The sequence below is a fragment of the Charadrius vociferus genome, unplaced genomic scaffold, assembly GCF_000708025.1.
Source record: "Charadrius vociferus isolate BGI_N301 unplaced genomic scaffold, ASM70802v2 scaffold59, whole genome shotgun sequence".
Lineage (NCBI taxonomy): Eukaryota > Metazoa > Chordata > Aves > Charadriiformes > Charadriidae > Charadrius > Charadrius vociferus.
The window spans coordinates 8215935-8234421 of NW_009661371.1; the positions used below are offsets into that span (position 1 = coordinate 8215935).

An 18487-nucleotide genomic window follows, 5' to 3' on the forward strand; every position below is an offset into this window, starting at 1 on the left:
TGCCAGCAACCAATCCCAGAAGACAACAGGAAGAGGAAATCACGCAGTGGATGACCCTGCTGTGCCTTCATAAGAGGCTACATGGCTTGCATTATTGGAAAGCTTGAACAATGCCATTCGACAGCATCGTCAGGGAGTTGCTGGATACACTGTTTTCACATTGGAGAAAGGAAAAGGATAATGAAGTCAAGAATTCTGTAACAGTATATGGAAACCTGGAGGGATGATAACCTAGCAGCCTGCAGTAAGATTTGTACTAAACTATGCAATCTGGAGAAGACATTTCAACGAATTTTAAAGTGTGTTTGCCATTACATTTTATACCAATGACACGTAGTGAAAATATATACAGCCACTGAACCTGTTTCCCTAGATGATTGAGAATACCGATAACGATGCAGCTGTAGCTACAACAGAACGCTTTAGATGTTTGCAACATCTAAGGACCTTGCAATAAAATTCTCAAAGTTAATCAGAAACATGATTGTTTTCAGGAATATATATAGCTCTGATCCAAACATGATGATGCCGATATATTGTGTTGTATGGAAGCTTGCATTGGTGCCTGCCGGTTTCATCTTGAGAGAGAGAAGGACAGCATAGGAACCAAACGATGTTTTTTGATTTTTCCATTAAATCAGCACCTGGTAGTCTTTAAAGTCTGGTATGCTTAAGTTTGCTTTTATATTTAAGCTTTACTTATATGATATGTGGCAAACAAAGATGATACCTATTTTGAAATAATATACTTAATAAGCAGCTACTGGAACCTAGTCAAGTGCTTGTGTATTCTTCATACTCTTGTACAAGGAACAGAAAATTAAGTTTCTACTCATTTTGACTTTACTGCTCAGTCAGTACCCTACTAAACCCGAACAAAAACCCTACTAAATACGTTTAGGCCAAGTATTTTTGTAAGACTGTCTACCACCACAACAAATAACTGTGTTTTAATCCATTTTCTATCGTCAAATAGATTTTCACCACAGCAATACTTGAATTCCTGCACTGGCTCTGTCTGATGAAAGTACTCAGACCTTTATATTTAAATCACTTCATGAGACTGATTCCCAGAACAACTGTGTTTCCATGAAACTATGACACACACAAACTGGCAAAAAGAAACCATCAAGAGGGATCAGATTAAATTACGGAATTAAATTATGTAAGAAGTGAATGGCTAAAGACTTTACTGCTTTCAGAAAAAAATAATTAGATTTACTCAGGATTTTTCACCCTCCTCCTGAATAACTTATCAATATATATAAACATTGCCATTTATGTCGGTAAATAACAAAGAATGCTGAGAAGCAGGTGTTTAATACTGGGGGGAAGGTCCGTTATGATGATATGAGAACCTGGAAAAAAGATTTCAACAAAAGAATTCAAGAACAGACTTGAATGTGAAAGAAGCTGTTCATGCATAGATTCAGCACAGGAAAAGCAGCAAAAGCAGGAGTGGAAAAAAAAAAGTGGTGCATGAAAACCATTACTGGCAGAAAGAGATTCAGAAATTTAGTTAAGTATTAAAAATGAAAGTTGCACAGGATCTCCAAAAAGCCAGGGAAGAGAGTGTCTTATACAGTTTCTCTTAAATTAACCACAGATTGATAACGGGCAGCCCCAAGAGTTGACCTCCAAGAGCAGATCTTTCTGAAAAGAGAAGACCATGCCAGGTAACCAAAGGTGGGGGGGAACAGAGCACACCACATTTCTGCATCTGCTGCCAACCTTAACATCACCACTTCCACCTGAACCAAGCACATTCCTCCATCCTTGTTCCCTGGCTCTGTTTATTCGTTCCATCTGAAGGAGAAAACAATAAAGGAAAACATAATCAAAGGAATCACGTAGTAAAAATTGAAGTTCTCATTAATAAATTTTAAACATATTTTACCCTTTCTTTTTCCCATCTTCTCATTTCATCTGCCTTCAGTAAACTGATCTGCAACGTGTAAGGTTTAAACATGTTTAGTAACTGGGAAATCGAACTACTCCATGTTCTTACACAACGTTTAACACACCACAAGATATTTCATTAAAATTACTATGGGTGGAAAATGAAAGTCTCAAGAATCTTGTCTACCTGATCCCTCTGGCGTTTTTCTTTTTCAGGCAATTCTAACCTTTTCTTTTTTGAAGGTTCCTGAAAAATAAGCATATAATTTGGTATTTATTACTAAGCCATTATTCTGTCAAGTCTCTGTCAAGATAGGTTAGTGCTCCAATTGCTGGTGTATGTCCATGAAGGTTCAAAAAAAAATAAAAAGAAATGTTTACATCACTGTTACATAATGTTTGGGAAAAAGAGATAAGGAGGAAAGGTTTGAAGGTTTTAATTTGTCATTCTTGCTCTAGACACAGCTTTGCTTAGTTTGAAAATTAACAGATGATTTAATGATACCACAAACATTCTCCTCCTTTCTTCTCCTGGATTCATTTTCTTCATTGGAGTTGGAAAGGCTTGGGTAAAAGGTGAAACTTCAGATTAGATAGCACAATGCCAGAATGAGAGAAAAATTCTAATCAGACAAAATATAAGTCTTAAACCCACAACTTAACAGGTGCAAAACGGAGTTTAAAATAATTAATTATTCAGGACATTTTAAAAAGCACTGCTAGGATCTAGAAGTAGATGCTACTGTACTTGTTCATTCTCTACTAAAAATTCACAGAATTCACAGAATTCACAGAATTGTTAGGGTTGGAAGGGACCTCTGGAGATCATCTAGTCCAACCCTCCTGCCAGAGCAGGGTCACCTACAGCACGTTGCACAGGACAGCGTCCAGGCGGGTTTTGAATGCCTCCAGAGTGGGAGACTCCACCACCTCTCTGGGCAGCCTGTTCCAGTGCTCCACTACCCTCAAAGTAAAGAAGTTCCTTCTCATGTTAAGATGGAACTTCCTATGTTCAAGTTTATGCCCATTACCCCTCGTCCTATCACTGGGCGCCACTGAAAAAAGACTACTCCCATCCCCCTGGCATCCTCCCATTAAGTATTTGTATGTATTAGTAAGATCCCCCCTCAATCTTCTTTTCTCTAGACTAAAGAGACCCAAGTCCCTCAGCCTTTCCTCATAAGAAAGGTGCTCCAGTCCCCTAATCATCTTCGTTGCCCTTTGCTGGACCCTCTCCAGCAGTTCCCTGTCTTTCTTGAACTGGGGAGCCCAGAACTGGACACAGTACTCCAGATGCGGTCTCACCAGGGCAGAGTAGAGGGGGAGGATGACCTCCCTCGACCTGCTGGCCACACTCTTCTTGATGCACCCCAGGATGCCATTCGCCTTCTTGGCCGCCAGGGCACATTGCTGGCTCATGGTCATCCTGTTGTCCACCAGGACTCCCAGGTCCCTCTCCACAGAGCTGCTCTCCAGGAGGTCAGCCCCCAACCTGTACTGGTGCATGGGGTTATTCCTCCCCAGGTGCAGTACCCTACACTTACCCTTGTTGAACTTCATAAGGTTTCTTTCTGCCCAACTCTCCAGCCTGGCGAGGTCACGCTGTAAGGCAGCACAGCCTTCTGGCGTGTCAGCCACTCCTCCCAGTTTTGTGTCATCAGCAAACTTGCTGATGGTACACTCTATCCCTTCATCCAGATCATTGATGAATATGTTGAACAAAACTGGGCCCAGTACTGACCCCTGAGGGACACCACTTGTTACTAACCTCCAACTAGACTCTGCGCCACTAACCACAACCCTCTGAGCTCTATCTGTGAGCCAGTTCTCAATCCACCTCACCGTCCATTCATCTAAGCCACACTTCCTAAGCTTTCCTGTGAGGATGATGTGGGAGACAGTGTCGAAAGCCTTGCCAAAGTCAAGGTAGACAACATCCACTGCCCTCCCCTCATCCACCCATCTAGTTACTTTGTCATAGAAGGCTATCAGATTAGTCAGACATGACTTCCCCTTGGTGAATCCATGTTGACTACTTCTGATAATCTTCTTTTCATCCAGGTGCTTTGAGATGACTCCCAGAACAAGCTGCTCCATCATCTTCCCAGGGATGGAGGTGAGGCTGACCGGCCTGTAGTTTCCCGGGTCATCCTTCCTGCCCTTTTTGAAGACTGGAGTGACATTGGCTATCCTCCAGTCCTCAGGCACCTCACCTGTCCTCCAGGACCTTTCAAAGATAATGGAGAGAGGCCCAGCAATGACTTCCCCCAGCTCCCTCAGCACACGAGGGTGCATCCCATCAGGCCCCATGGATTTATGTATATCCAATTTATCTAACTGATCTTTAACATGCTCCTTGTCAACCAAGGGATAGTCTTGTTTCCCCCAGACTTTCTCTGTTACCTGCAAAGTCTGGGTCTCACAAGGACTGGCCCGAACAGTGAAGACAGAAGCAAAGAAGGCATTTAGCAACTCCGCCTTCTCTGCATCATCTGTCACCACAGCACCTGTCTCATTCAACAACAGGCCCACATTTTCCCTAGTTTTCCTTTTGTCTCCTATATACTTAAAGAAACCCGTCCTGTTGGCCTTGACATCCCTCGCCAGGTTCAATTCCAAATTCTGTCTCAAAAGCTGAAGGCAGTAATTTTTAAGTGTTTTGTCTTAATTTTTCTTCTCTGGCAGTATCATTCTACATTACAATCTGTTCCTCATAAGTCTTCAAGGGTCCCTAGATATTGAGATTCTCTTTTATTTGGAGAACAGATTTAGTAGGTTATCTTTAGGGTCTTTCACTTGCGTAACTCTAAACAAGGTTCTCATTACCTAGGGAAGAGGAGACTGCAGACAGTATTGAATATCTGGTAAAGAAGCACCTATACTTAACAAACTATGCTGCTTACTCTAAAGAGCGATTGTTACTTTTAAAGCTTTTTTTTCTGACCATACTAGAACACAGAGAGCTTATTAGTATTTTCTTTTGACTACCTAAAACCCTATCAAATGAGTACTTTAAAATCAAGTACTTCCAAAGATGAAAGCCTTCAGAGACTTAAGTCAATATAGTTCAAGTACTGTGAGTTACTGTAATATCACTAAACAAAGGAGGTGATTGTTACACACTCCTCTGAAAAGGCAGTTGAGAGCTACAAGCTCAGACTACCCTGGAACAACAGCTTAGAGAAGAAAATTTATATTACACTGTAGCCATTTTTTCTATCCCACACTGTACCCCTTGTCACCTGGTACAATCCAAACAAAGAACATGTCTTAAATTTGCAGCATTACTGACTCCTTACACACAGCAAAGAGGATAATTCCTTAGTCTCTACCCTACCACTTTGAGTCTCTATGAAAGTTGTATTGGTGTTGGCTAGTGTACTGATTACAAAGAGCAGCAGACAGTTGTGCAACCAAGCCTTAAAGGACACAAAAGTCTGCGCGTTCCCTTCTTCTTGCTCTCTTTTTCAAACTATGTATCACAAGGCTTGTGTGATCAATGAGTTTTCCCCTAAACCTCTGATAACTTTTGAACTTCAAGGATAAGTTGTATCTCAGGGATAATTTTCTATCCACCTATCAAATTTAACAGAGGGATAGAGAACTCAGTATTATGTTTGCCAAAGTGCCATGGGAAGAAGGAAAGAAAAAACCTCCAAAACCTCCAGAACTCATTCAGAGGAAAATTTGAATTAGTTCTCTTGCTGAAGCAGGAAGTTCTTGGTTGGTAGTTGTCTGGCACATGCATATAGCTCAAAATGGGCTGTATCCTAAACATCTCCTGGCCATGCAGTAGTTAAAGGAATAAAGAGAGAAAAAAAAAAGTTGCATGTAATAAGGAGTACAGAGATGACAGGAAGAAAGATCAAAAATACTGTATGAAGGTATACAGAAGACTATTTCTCATTAGTTCACGGAATTAAGTCTGGGAAACTCCTCTTCCAATTACACAATTTCTCTGTCTGACAACATTTCAGAAAATTACTCAAAAAGTTTTCTACGTTTTGAAAATTTGAGATTATTTTTGAACAAGGAAGAAAGATGCAAAGATTCTTATCCAGTATCGATGATCTTGGTATACCTGACAGACTTCTAATATTTCTAAGAGTGGTCAACACCAACAAAGGAACTGAAAACATGCAAAGCACATCTAATTCAGCAGTGGAATTAAAAACCAAACCCAAGCTAGCAGTCTCAAAAAATCTTTATATTAAAACCAACTAAACAAACAAAAAAATAATGAAGCAAGCCAAGCATTTAAACTACTACTACTTTCTCTGTAGATGCATGTGTCCATGTAAGAAACACTTCGAAAGGAATGCATAGTATTTTCATAGTATTTAAATAAAGTATGAGCAAACCAGTTCAATTTAAGTAACTTAACTTCTTACCTGTCTAGATTTAGCCAATGGCTTCTTCTCAATAGGCTTTTTAGGTGCATCACAAGACTTCCTGATCACTAAAGGCACTCCATATTTTGCAGCAGGTTTAGTAATTTTCTGAGCTGGTGCAACTGAAGTCAGTATTTGTTCTTGAGCTGGTCTTTTAGCTAAAAAGAAAAAAAAATCTTGTTTTGCAGCTATCCAGGCTGGCCAGTGTACCATATTTCCTAATATTTCATTCACATGAGCTGAAGTGTAAGTGCAATATACCCAGGGGTTGAAAACAGCTCATCTAAATTTCATGCTTGATAAGAAACAGCAGAACACAATCCCTGAGCTTTTCACTCTCAACACTTCACTTTAAACTGGAGAATTGAAACATTTCAGCTGCCATGCTTTATTATCCAGTTGTCACGGACAGAGGGAAAAGTTTTTTTAATGGAATGGAGAGACAGACCTCGCTCCGCTATCGACACTGGAGTGCAACCTGCAACACTAATGTCAGCAGAAGATGAGTTCTGGAAGAGCTTCAACAGCCTTCAGAGACATTGTTTTCCCTGTAGAGTTCCTGAAAATATGCCAATATTGTGGATTTGATTCTGTGCTAGCAGGGCTCTCTTACTACAGAATAGCAGGACAGCAGTGAAACACACAACACTATCAAAAGACACCAAAGCACTTGCCACAGCTTCAAGGAATTACAAGAAAATAAAAGAAAGGGGAAGAAAAAATCTAGGAAAAAAGGGTAAAATAATGCAGGAAAATGAAGTAAGGTAAGACTATCCTGACACAATGAAACACGATCTAATTTGCTCCCAGTAGTAGAAATTCTACTGCTTTGGGCTGAAGTCAGGGCTTAACCCTGGAATCCCTAACAAAACTTCCCATGTTTTTCTACAAGAAATGGTATTTCTCATTATCCGTTTGTCATGAGTAAGGCAAAACACAATCATACAATAACATCATCCAAACTATTTCCACTGTTTGCAGTATTCACCGTCTCCTTAAATTTTGGAAGCGTAGCATACTGCAACAGGAAAAAGTACACCTAAAATATTACAGGACCATAGTTTATACTTGCATCATTTGTACCCCACATACATCCAGCTCCCCAGGGAAGAAGGGAAAATCGTTTCCCTCTTTTTCCTGGAGCTTCTAGAATCAGGTATAAGAACATGCCAAAGCCAATAAAATAATGAAGCTACATACACTATCTTGCCAGAGCTGAAAGCAAAAGCACTTTACAAACTTACTCACCTGGTGCAGCCTGTGGTCCAAACTTCTGGAAGATTTTGTGATTGAATTCTTCTGCAATAAGCTAAACAAGAAGTTGAACAGTTAGCCAACTGTATTTATCTCTGAAGCTAGAAAGAAATCATTTTCAGAGAAGTGTGCCACTCCTAGTAAGCACCTAATAGTACTTACTACAGCTTAAGTTTAAATGAATACTCAATTTTATGTATTCAATTTAGTATCCCTAACATTAATATGAAGCTGGATTCCGTATTTTCAAGTATTTTTGGCATAACTACTCAAATAGTTTTTTAAAAAGCAATTTAGTCTGACTTCTGGGTAGCACGTGTTACCTCATTTATACACTAAGAATCTAAACCAAAGTTAATGCAAGCATCAACATCGGTTTATGTATAGTTCATTTTAGATTTCTGTACAGTTGCCAAATTTCACTTCAAATTCACAGACAGCTTGTGTCCAAAAATTAGCACTTTAGAAACGTTTGCAGTTTTTTGTTTCTCTATCCTTTTCAAGACAGGAAGATGACTACGTACGTGGATATCTAGGAACATATACAGTCTGCTGTCAGGCATATCAAACTAGCCGAATAAAATGTGGAAAATAGCCTTATTGGAGTTAAAAAAAAAAAAAATGGAGTCTAGACAAAGAACATTCAAATATGAATATTCACTTGGAAAAATTGCGTGCAAGTATTCCTACTCAATCTAGGAGAAATTAGTATCTTCATCTGGTAGTAGTCTATTGCTAATTATACTTTGCCTGACTAACTCCAAATAAAAATTTAATATCCTTTCTAGTGACAGGAAAGAAAATCAGATCAAACTATTACTGTTGTAGAAGTTAGAACAAACTCATCTGTAAAGACTTCCGAATCTGAACTTTCATTGGGACTTTAATCTGAACTATTATTAGTTGAAAGTATTTCATATACAATTGAAATTCCAGTTACACATGGCCTTCTTGTGAAATTTCTTTAGTTCCGAGTTACAATCCATCAGAATTCTTTATACCTAGTGAGGTGTCCTTTTGCATTCATTTCCTCCACGTCCTTTCTCTGTCTATTTATTTACCTCGTACCAATACCATCTTGATCTCTTTTGATTAGATTTATATTCAGAAGACATGAATAGATGTTAAATGATAACAGATTCTAAACAGAATAGTGAGAAACTTCGAGGTTGTATACATGTGATACATTTAAACATCAAGAAATCTAAAGATCAGTTTACTTAGCAATACTTCACAGAAGACACTTTCAGGCCATTCTAAATTCCCAACACAAAACGTATGGAAGAAATTATGGTAAAGCAGCAATGCTGAAGTCATTCACAGCACCATTTCATGAAAAAATGCGTATCTAAACAAATCAGCATCTCACTCAGTTGCTTACTATATAAAAAAAGCCACAAAATAATGCACTTAAGAAAACACCAATTGAAATTTGTTTGTGCAAACTACCAAATCCTGAAGTAATTTGAGACTTTTCTTTAGAGGTCATACTAAAACTCTTTTTTCCTCAACTGAAAGTGTGTCTATAAAAGCTCTAGGGAATACCATTACTCTGATTTCTCATGCAGTATATTAACATTAGAATAAACAAAGAAAAGTCCTATGATGTTTTTAGCACAATTAGAATTAAAACTAACTCCATACCTGTGGCGTGAGAAATTTTTCAACCCGCTTGGCTATAAAGTTTTTCTCCAATATGGAGTTTACTGACGGTCTATTCCTAGGATTCCTTTTAAATAACTGTGACAGCAGATTACGTAGGTCATAGGAGTAATGCATAGAAACAGGAGGAAAAGGTCCAGAGATTATCTTCAGTACCAAGTTCTTCATGTTACCAGCTTCAAACTATATCACACAAGAAAGAAAACAGTTACTATGTACTACTTACTGTCTGTCCACACATAAGGCTGCACGTAAAGATGAAGAGGAAAATAAAAAGCCCACACACTTTACCTTGCCTCAACATACCAAAACAAATTTCAGGCCCTCAACAGTGTACATCAGCAGTTCAAAATAATCTGCTGCGAAGTACTCTGATTATGAATACATCATAATACAGATATAAATTTTCCTAACAAATAATTATGTCCCAGCAGATCTAGATTGACAATGATATATAATTATCGGCTTGATCTCCTCTTCCAAACACTTTCAACCATCACATGCCTTCTGCCCTTTTTAGCAAAGCCATATTTCAAATAAAAGAATGTAAAGCATTCACACACATTCAGTGTAAAATCTAAAGGAATGCTTAAACTTCAGCTTGAGCTCAGGAAGCAAAGCACACCCTTTCAATTCCTTTGCACAATAAAAAGAGAACAGTAGATATCACCCAGGTCACACCAAAAAAAAAATAAAAATCTATTGCCATCAACTCTCAGAAAGGCAACATTATCAGCATTGCTGCCACAGAAAAGACCCAAGCGATAAAAAATTACAAGAGCTTGAAACAAAATTAAATCCTTACCTCTTTTTTCTTTTAATAAAAACAGGTATTAAACAAACAAAAAACCCACACACACCCCGAAAAAAAACAGAGATGCACAAAAAAACACAACCAAAACAAGACAGAAAAAGTGTTTTTTCTTCCCTTCCTAACTGGAAAATAGATGATAAAGATGTATTCTTCAATACAAGAAACACACCCCCCCCAAAAAGGCAATTTTTTCACCTTGGGAGGTTTTTTTCCTAAGAACTATTTCTGTTCTAAACAGAAACACATTAATCCACCTGCACAAGAGCCAACAGTCCAAATTTAGACTTTCAATGAAAATATCAAGTTTTTGGAAAGAAAGGGACACTATTCACAGTACCATTTTTTACAGCACCTAAAATTTTTTTCAGGTAACACAGTTCATTAAAAACCTACACTGAAACCAAAATATACAGTGCTGAGATTTCTGGACAGATTGGCATGAATGAAAACACAGATGGAAAATGTTGGTCAGTATAGGAAGAGGAGATTAAAATGCTGAAGGTAATTTTAAACAGTCACCATGAGAGCCCTTCATCAACTGAAACACACTTGCGTAACATCAGGAAAAAAAATCACTGTTTGAAATCACTATTCTTTTAAAGAAACAAGAAGTTCCAACTCACCGCATGTTTAAGTGTGCACATTTCATAGAGAACACAACCAAGGGCCCAGATATCACTAAATCAAAGAGAATACACTTAAGAATCAGTTCTAGGCATAACATTGCCAAGTAACTTATATCTGTGAAGTCTATTTTTGAAAAGGAAAATAAAAGGTTGTATTTAAAGTACGTACAAGCTCCCTTGTATCTTCTACTCCCCCTAAACACAAAACCCCAAACAAAAAAGAGGAATTCAACAATCAAAAATAATGCCAACCTGAAAACCAGATGGGGTTATTTTGGCTCCAGATTTTGTTCAGACCTTTTCATCTGAACCACCCCAATTGGGGAAATTAGACAAAAATATGGACAGAGGCTTCTTCTTCTTTAAATGCATGCATTTGTTAGTTGGCTTTGAATTAAAGAAACATAAAAACTAAACTTACCACCCATTCCAGCAAGTACAAGTCTTGAAGTTAATTTGCTGTTTAAACATTGACTCACTCATTACAGGCTTACAGAATTTGGTTAGAATATCATTGGATAATAAATCATGCATAGGAGAAATTAAGGGACATGGAACTACAATAACGTTCATCTTTTAAGAAACCAACTGAAGTTAGCATAAGGCACTCAAAGCAATGGATGCAGCAGCTTAGTAAAGCATAAGACTAACTCGACAATGGCCATGTTAATTACATTTTGTTACCAGATACAGCCTACTGCCAGAACAGCAAATGTATAAGCAAAGTCCCTGTATTACTTTGTTATCTGAAGCAAGCTGAGCCACCTATCTATGCATGTGTTTGTGATTTCATCCTTAGCGCAGTCTCACATTCATACTACATCAACTAAGGCGGTATAACTAGCGTGTAGATAGGCAAAAGGAGAGCCATAATTAAAAACATAGCTAGATCTAGAACTCAGAGCATTAAGCTAAGCCACCTCTGCATCACATTGCTTTGTACTGCACAGACCTACTTAAGGTCTGACTCGTGCAGTGAGAGTCAGCCCCTTCTTGGTTAAGAGATGAATTAACAGCGGTTCACCATCATATAAATAGAACAGCTTTAGATTTCTAAAGAACTTCTCCTTCCCGAAAATGTTTAATAAAATGCTTATTAGTACCTTTTATTGTTGTAAGGTTTGTTCTGACATATTTCAGGCGACAAATAGTATGGGGTTCCTATGCAAGTGCGAGCCAACTCGGCAGTACTAAGGAAAAAATAAGAACGAAGGTTAACTAATTACCTCACACGAAATGCACAGACTGTGTTTTCCTAGATCAAAGTGATTTAGATTAAGTCAGAGAAAACAGCATCAAAAAGGAGTTACCTGTTAAGAACTCTGGCGATCCCAAAATCTCCCAGCTGTATTGTTCCATCTTTGGTTAAAAATATATTCTTGATATAGAAATTTTAAGAAGTCTGTTAATTAAAACATTCATACAATTGCACACTTTTTGTTCTCAACATGTTTTGGGAAGAATAAAGTTTTCTACCATTCAATCACTCTGAAGTCACTAGCAGTAGTGTTATTGACTACTACGAAACACCAGACTTACTCTAGTCCTACTTCATCAAAATTAAATGAAACACTATTACACATTCTAAAATATAAACTTTTCTGTCCCCACACATAAATACATAAGTAATACTCAAGTAGCTTCATCAAATAGCCTCATCTGTTTGTAGAAATAGTATATAAATCTCTTCCAGACAATTCTGAAGAAAAAAGTGTTTCCAGTATTAGAAGTGTTTAATTAAAATGGCTATTTTCCATAATTTGCCAACTTAGAGTAGCAAGATATGAATGTAATCACTTTGGAAGTAAGTTCAGTTAAAAAATAATTACCTACATACCTGTGACTTTATGTCCCGATGCAAGATTTTTCTATCATGTATGTGTTTTAGTGCTAAACAGATTTGTACAAACCAATCCAGAATCTATGCAGAAAAGAAAATGCAACATCATCATCGTTATTTACCTGAAAGCTTCCCCAGTTATGTAACTGAAGATATTATCAAATCACATTTATAATTATAACTCAAGATTTTACCCTCTTCCCACAAACCTGTCTTCATTTATACCATAACACAATTAAAACCATAACAGTACTGTCACTATGATGCAAACTGCTTCAAGAAAGATGCCTATTCCCCAAGTTAGATATGAAGCCTGAGACTACTAGTTCCATTACATATTAAAAAGCTAACACAAGTATGCAATATGAATTTGACTGGCTAAGATGTTTAAGAAATGAATCTTAAAGATTGTATTTTTGTTGTAACCAGTAGCAGTCTTTTTGCAGTCAGTTAATCAACCAAGAGTCCTAAAAGCTGTACTGATGTTTACAGAAACATTTATCATCCAGTAATTTTATGTACTTTATCTTAAAAATAAAAATAGTACAAAGCAGATTTCAATGAGAAAAGCAACAAGCATAACTAGAAGATTACAAACAAGCCAACAAAACCTATCTTGTTTGTAAAAGACACAATATAAAAAAGGGACTAACAGCAAGAAATTTTCCATGTGAAAACTTTTTCCATGTGGTTTCACATTCCCAGGTAAGAGGTAGGTACATGCACGTCAAAATTACAGTATAATGTAAGGTGCAATTTTCACTTTTCTATTTTAAGTTCTTCTTGTAAAGGTGAGGCCAAATTAGAAAAATGAAGTGTTTTACAAAATATATCCAAAAAGTTTCACGGTTACCCTATTCTAAATACCATCAATAGACCTAATACACTACTAAGCCTTTCCAACCACAGGTAAATTGAGATGCGACTGAATGCAGACACAAAAGCATAGAAAGAATCTATAAATGAGGAAACATATGTCAGTTTTAACCAAAAAAACCTGAATGCTACATAATCTATTGTAACTTAATTTAATCAAACCTGTGTATAAAATCCTCTCATTTATTTCAGATTCTCCCACAGTACAAGTGACACTATAACCAATATCACTGAAAATCTGCTGGTATACTTCCAATACAATATTAATTTTTTCTAATAGGAAAAAAAAACCCAAAGCCTTTCAAATGATGTAAACTTCATATAGTTGTATTTGATATTACTGTATTTACAAAGTATGTTATTTTATCCTTCTGATAAACAAAAATCAGTATTACAAACCAAAAATCCTGTGCCATTATTATCTTTAAAAAAAAAAAAACCAACCACAAAACCAAAAACTCACTTCAAACGTTTAAAAATATTCACGTTATCCTTCAGTATTTTCCATTTCTCAGATTTGGTTTATTTTGCAAGAGATCCAACTTTTTTTAAAGCATCTTACACATACAGACAAAACCCTAATGAACATACCCAGGATTTCCAGCTACATTTAAGATACTACTATGACTGATGGCAACACACAATTTGAGAACCTCCCTTCTTTCAGATTAAGCAACCATACTTACCAAACTGAAACAAAATAATTTAAAACTCATGAAGAAGTATCATGCAACAAAACACCACAGCATCAGTTTGCAGTTACCTGATCTTCAGAGAATAAGATTCCTTTCTGGGCATTTATTTTTTTAAATAGGTCTCCTCCTTCACAGTAATCCATCACTATGTAGAGACAGCCATTTTCTGTAAATTAAAAACACGAAGTATTTAAAGAAAAAAAAAAAAAAAAAAGACTTAACATAACTTTTTGAATATCTTAGCTGCAGTCACAGAAAAAGCCACCAAAAAATTTTAACCTTTTCACATGCAGCTTCAGATAGCCTTTATTATTTTTTCAAACTTCAAGCAAAAATGTTTTTATAATTTTGAGTTTCACAACTTAAGTTTCCCATTTCTGGTAACATCAGACTATTTTGGTGTGGAGAGAAAAAAAATGACATCTGCTGAACTAATGCCCCATAACGGGGTTCAAAACCACTATGAAATTAAAGGTGTCACTTTATGAATGCAATATAAAAGTATTCTTCAACCTGCTTTCAAACATCCCAGAGATCCCCCACCCTAAAAATAGAGATCTTAAGTTCTAATTCAGGCAGCTATCCCTATTTGCCTAATTCTTTCTTGGACTTTTACCTGCACAAGGTATTACTTGCATTAAGTGCACGAAAGTCACAATCATCGGCTCTCATACCAGATACACAGTTAATTTCAGAGAGTGAAGAACAGTAATAAAACTTCCAGCAGATGATGACAGATGGAAACAATTATTTTCTCATTTTTGAATGAAATTTGGGGAGACTTCCAAAAATCCTATGCAAGTTTCCACTAGGAGGTATGAACAGATATAATACATTTCACACAAAGTTACAGTTTTGTTCCCCGATGCAATCTTTTTCCAGTTATGGATGAAGAAAGTGATTAGGTAGAAGTAAATTGCAAGTTACCAAAACCACAAGTACTACACTGTTCACATATGAGGCATGATTTTGAAAGGAGTTGGATAAATGCATAAAATCAATCACATGCTGCTCAAAGGAAAAACTCTTATTTCATGGAAGTTAGTCGTAACACTTAAAAACTCTAAAGTCAAAATTAATTAAATCATCTAAGTTGCTTAAATTGCACTCCTGCAGAATGCTTCCGAAATCTTTCAAAAGTCTCAAACCCAGGATTTTTCATTTGTGTTTACAGCTGTTAGTATCTTGGTTAAGCTTTATAATTGGTATTATTTTAAAAATGATTGTAAGAGCCTGGATTTCTTGCAGACCTGTTGCTGAAATAATTCTCTTTTATAAACCACATCAGTATGTTCAAAGTCAATGTGCTTTAGCAATGAAGATGAAACACGAAGTCTTGTGAACTACTGTGATCCTATTACAGGATCCACCTTGAGAGAAGAAAAAAAAGAAAGAACAGGCTTAAAGAACAGGCCTGTATTACAGAGAAAAGAGAAGCATGGATTTATAAATCAGAAGGCTATGGCTGTGCAACATGACTACAGCACAAAATTATTATTTAATGAATAGAAAAAAAAAAAAGCCCCCAACCAAAAAAGACATGAAAGTCAGCAGAAAGGAAGGAAAAGAGAAAAGAGCAGTGTTCCTAAGCGGTATCTCAAATAATATTTAGGTTTTTTAAAAGTACTTTAACCTATATAATAGGCTCTTGGAATCTCATCTCCCAAGACATTCACTGTGAAAACAATATGGAATTATATTTCTCCTTCCCTCATAGCTTGATGAAGCAAACAGTCTCATCTATTTTTCCATCTCTGAAAGCAATTATATGATTGTAATTACTGAAGACTGCATTTCAAGACAACAGATCTTGAGATAAAATTGCTCTTGCTAGGATATCAATACCCAGCTTTAGACCACACTCATATTTAACATACACAAGCATTTAAGCCATTAGGTTCTACACAAGTATTCAAGGAGACTTGCACTCTGGAGAAACAAAAGAACATAACCCTTTCATTCAACAATCAATCAAAACTGATGCATGTAAGGAAGATACAGGAATGTTTCTGTTTAATTGCTGCACTTTACTTTTTAGTACGATTAGTTTTAAATGTGCAGGGGAATTGTGGAAAAAAAAAAAGGCAAAAAGAACTGAAGCAAATAAAAGTATGAAAAAGACTGATTAAAGAGAGAAAACTCACAGGCTTTTAAACTACCCACAATAAGTAGTGCACAGACAGTCACTTACTATCATTACTTCAGCTTCTACTGCATTAATTAATCTTACCTTCAAATGACTCCCTATACAGAACAATATTCGGATGTTTCACATTAGCCAACACAGCAACTTCTCTCCTTGATTCTTCTCTCTCCTTATTTGACATCTTCAGAAGGAAAATAATTATTTTTGAGAGCAGGAATACAAAAAGAATGGATCAACAATTAATAATAATCACTCACCTTAGAGATGTTTATTTCTTTAATAACATACTGTTGGCCATTTTCTTTAGCTTTGACAAGAATTGCTTTCCCAAAGGATCCTTCTCCAATCTTTCGCACTTTAATGTATTTATCCATAGTTATCTTCTTAAGGCATCCTTAGTCGATTACTAGGCAAAAAACCACAAAACAGATTTAGTTTAGCCATACTTAGTCATCTAGGCTGCTAGGTCATGTTACAGGGTGGGGTTTTTTTATTCAAAATGTTAATCCATTTGTCTCCTCAGTTGCATCACATGCTTTGTAGCTTTTCTGCAAACCATCTACTCTTAGTTTCAATTCTATTTTGGTACAGTTGGCTCACTTGGTGTGAAAAAAGGGCTGCACTGCTAAAACCGGTTTAGTCTTTCACCTTGATAGACAGTATAAGAAAATGGATGCATTTTATCTTTAAATAAAACAACTACTCAGTGCCATAACTTCCGATTCAGATAGCATGCAAAAAATCATACAGAGCTATAGCATCTGGTTAAAAATCTTTCATTCAACTTTACTTGGAAGAACTATGGTAGTAGGGGAAAAAATGCCCTATGTGTTTCTTAAGAAGCACTAAATCCAATATTTTGGAAGGTAGTCACTGTAATGAAGCCAGAAGTGGACTGAATTCAAGAGATCCCCATCAAGTTTAGAATCATTATTCAATACAGAGACATGCGACTTAATTCTGACTGAAAACTTATTTTTCCTTCTTGCATAGAAAATAAATTCATTACAAAATGGTGCAAATCAGTATTTCTAGTGTATTATCTGACCACTGAGACCACCTTTTGACATTAAATAGATTACTAAACTGAATGCTGATGGTTTTTAAGGTTCTATATTAAAAAACACTTTGGTAAAAATAAAAGACTAGTGAGCTGCACGTGGAAAGCATGGCAATGTAGAGCAGTGTCAGAACAGCAAAAAGAATCGGCAAAACCAAAAGATCTAAGTGATAAACATCAAAACAAATTCACGGTGGGCTAAAAGATCACCCCTTCTACAGTGGAAAGAAATTCCATACCCCAAGGAAGTTTCCGTAAGCCAAAAAAAGCCAAAAGGGTCCTAGGCTTTTCTGCATCCAAGCCTCGTTTAAGAGCACTAACAACATTTGTGCTTTGCTGTACTCAGTTTCCAACACAATATCCTATTAGCTTAGATCCATACTTCACACACATCTCAGGTGAGGGTCTTCTCACTGATTTGGGATCATTTTTTTGTCACAGAATTACCGTGCAAACACAGATGCTGCTAGAGTCTCAGAAAGATGGAGGACCCACACCATGGAAGCAGACTAAAATGAGTAAGTTTGATTAGTACAGCAAAACAAAACACAAGAGAACTGAAGCAATCTTTTCTGCAAAATAGGAGATGGGAAAACAACCAGGACTAAGGATAACTACCAGAAAACAAAAAAAAGTGAAAACAATAGGCCTGCAATGTCTTGGTGGGGTTTCTTTTTGCCTTGAAGTACAGAAAGGTAGTTTACTTGAAGCTGCACTTCTAAAAGAAGGAAAGACGGTCTTAATATCAACAGTAAAACATAGCAGGTGGGACGCAATTTTAACTTCTCATGGCTTTACTAAGTCCTCCTCCTGCTCCTGTTTTACAAAACAAGCTATGCTGTATTACAGTTAAACCAGCTACTTTAGTTCTCCTGCACACTGTTCTGTGCGACTATAAAGGATCAACAAGCAGCCCATGGGCAAGCAGGTACGGTTCAGTCAAAGAAGGTATGTAATTTTGTATGAGTTAGATGGCTTATTTCTACCCGTGGCATGGGAAATTCGAGTCTTGAGAACGCATCTCAGCGCTGACAGGGCGTTGGCTTTTCGGGCCCTGGGCAAGAAGTCACTTTACCCATCACGGACATGCACGACAGCGCCTTGTGAGCCGGGGCACAACTCACAGCCCGACGGACGGCTGGGCACCGAGAAGGCGAGGCGGCAAACCCCAACCGCACGGCCAGGCCACGACCAGGCGGGCAGAAAGTGGCACCGCGCCGTGCC

The 18487-nt window shown here is 37.1% G+C and overlaps 1 protein-coding gene across 1 annotated transcript in view; it reads right to left on the reverse strand.

The window, feature by feature from the left end:
- Positions 1-16577, reverse strand: part of NEK1 (NIMA-related kinase 1) — a 46076-nt gene extending 29499 nt beyond the window's left edge. The window contains exons 1-14 of the mRNA XM_009893780.1: positions 16461-16577; positions 16288-16384; positions 14126-14223; positions 12484-12567; positions 11957-12024; positions 11750-11836; positions 10644-10698; positions 9189-9389; positions 7539-7599; positions 6284-6448; positions 2405-2463; positions 2087-2146; positions 1898-1945; positions 1732-1806 (exon numbers count right to left, since the gene is read on the reverse strand). Of these exons, the coding sequence (XP_009892082.1) occupies positions 1732-1806; positions 1898-1945; positions 2087-2146; positions 2405-2463; positions 6284-6448; positions 7539-7599; positions 9189-9389; positions 10644-10698; positions 11750-11836; positions 11957-12024; positions 12484-12567; positions 14126-14223; positions 16288-16384; positions 16461-16577 (1275 nt within the window). The remainder of the gene's footprint in view (positions 1-1731; positions 1807-1897; positions 1946-2086; positions 2147-2404; positions 2464-6283; positions 6449-7538; positions 7600-9188; positions 9390-10643; positions 10699-11749; positions 11837-11956; positions 12025-12483; positions 12568-14125; positions 14224-16287; positions 16385-16460) is intronic.
- Between the last annotated feature and the right edge of the window lie 1910 nt (positions 16578-18487).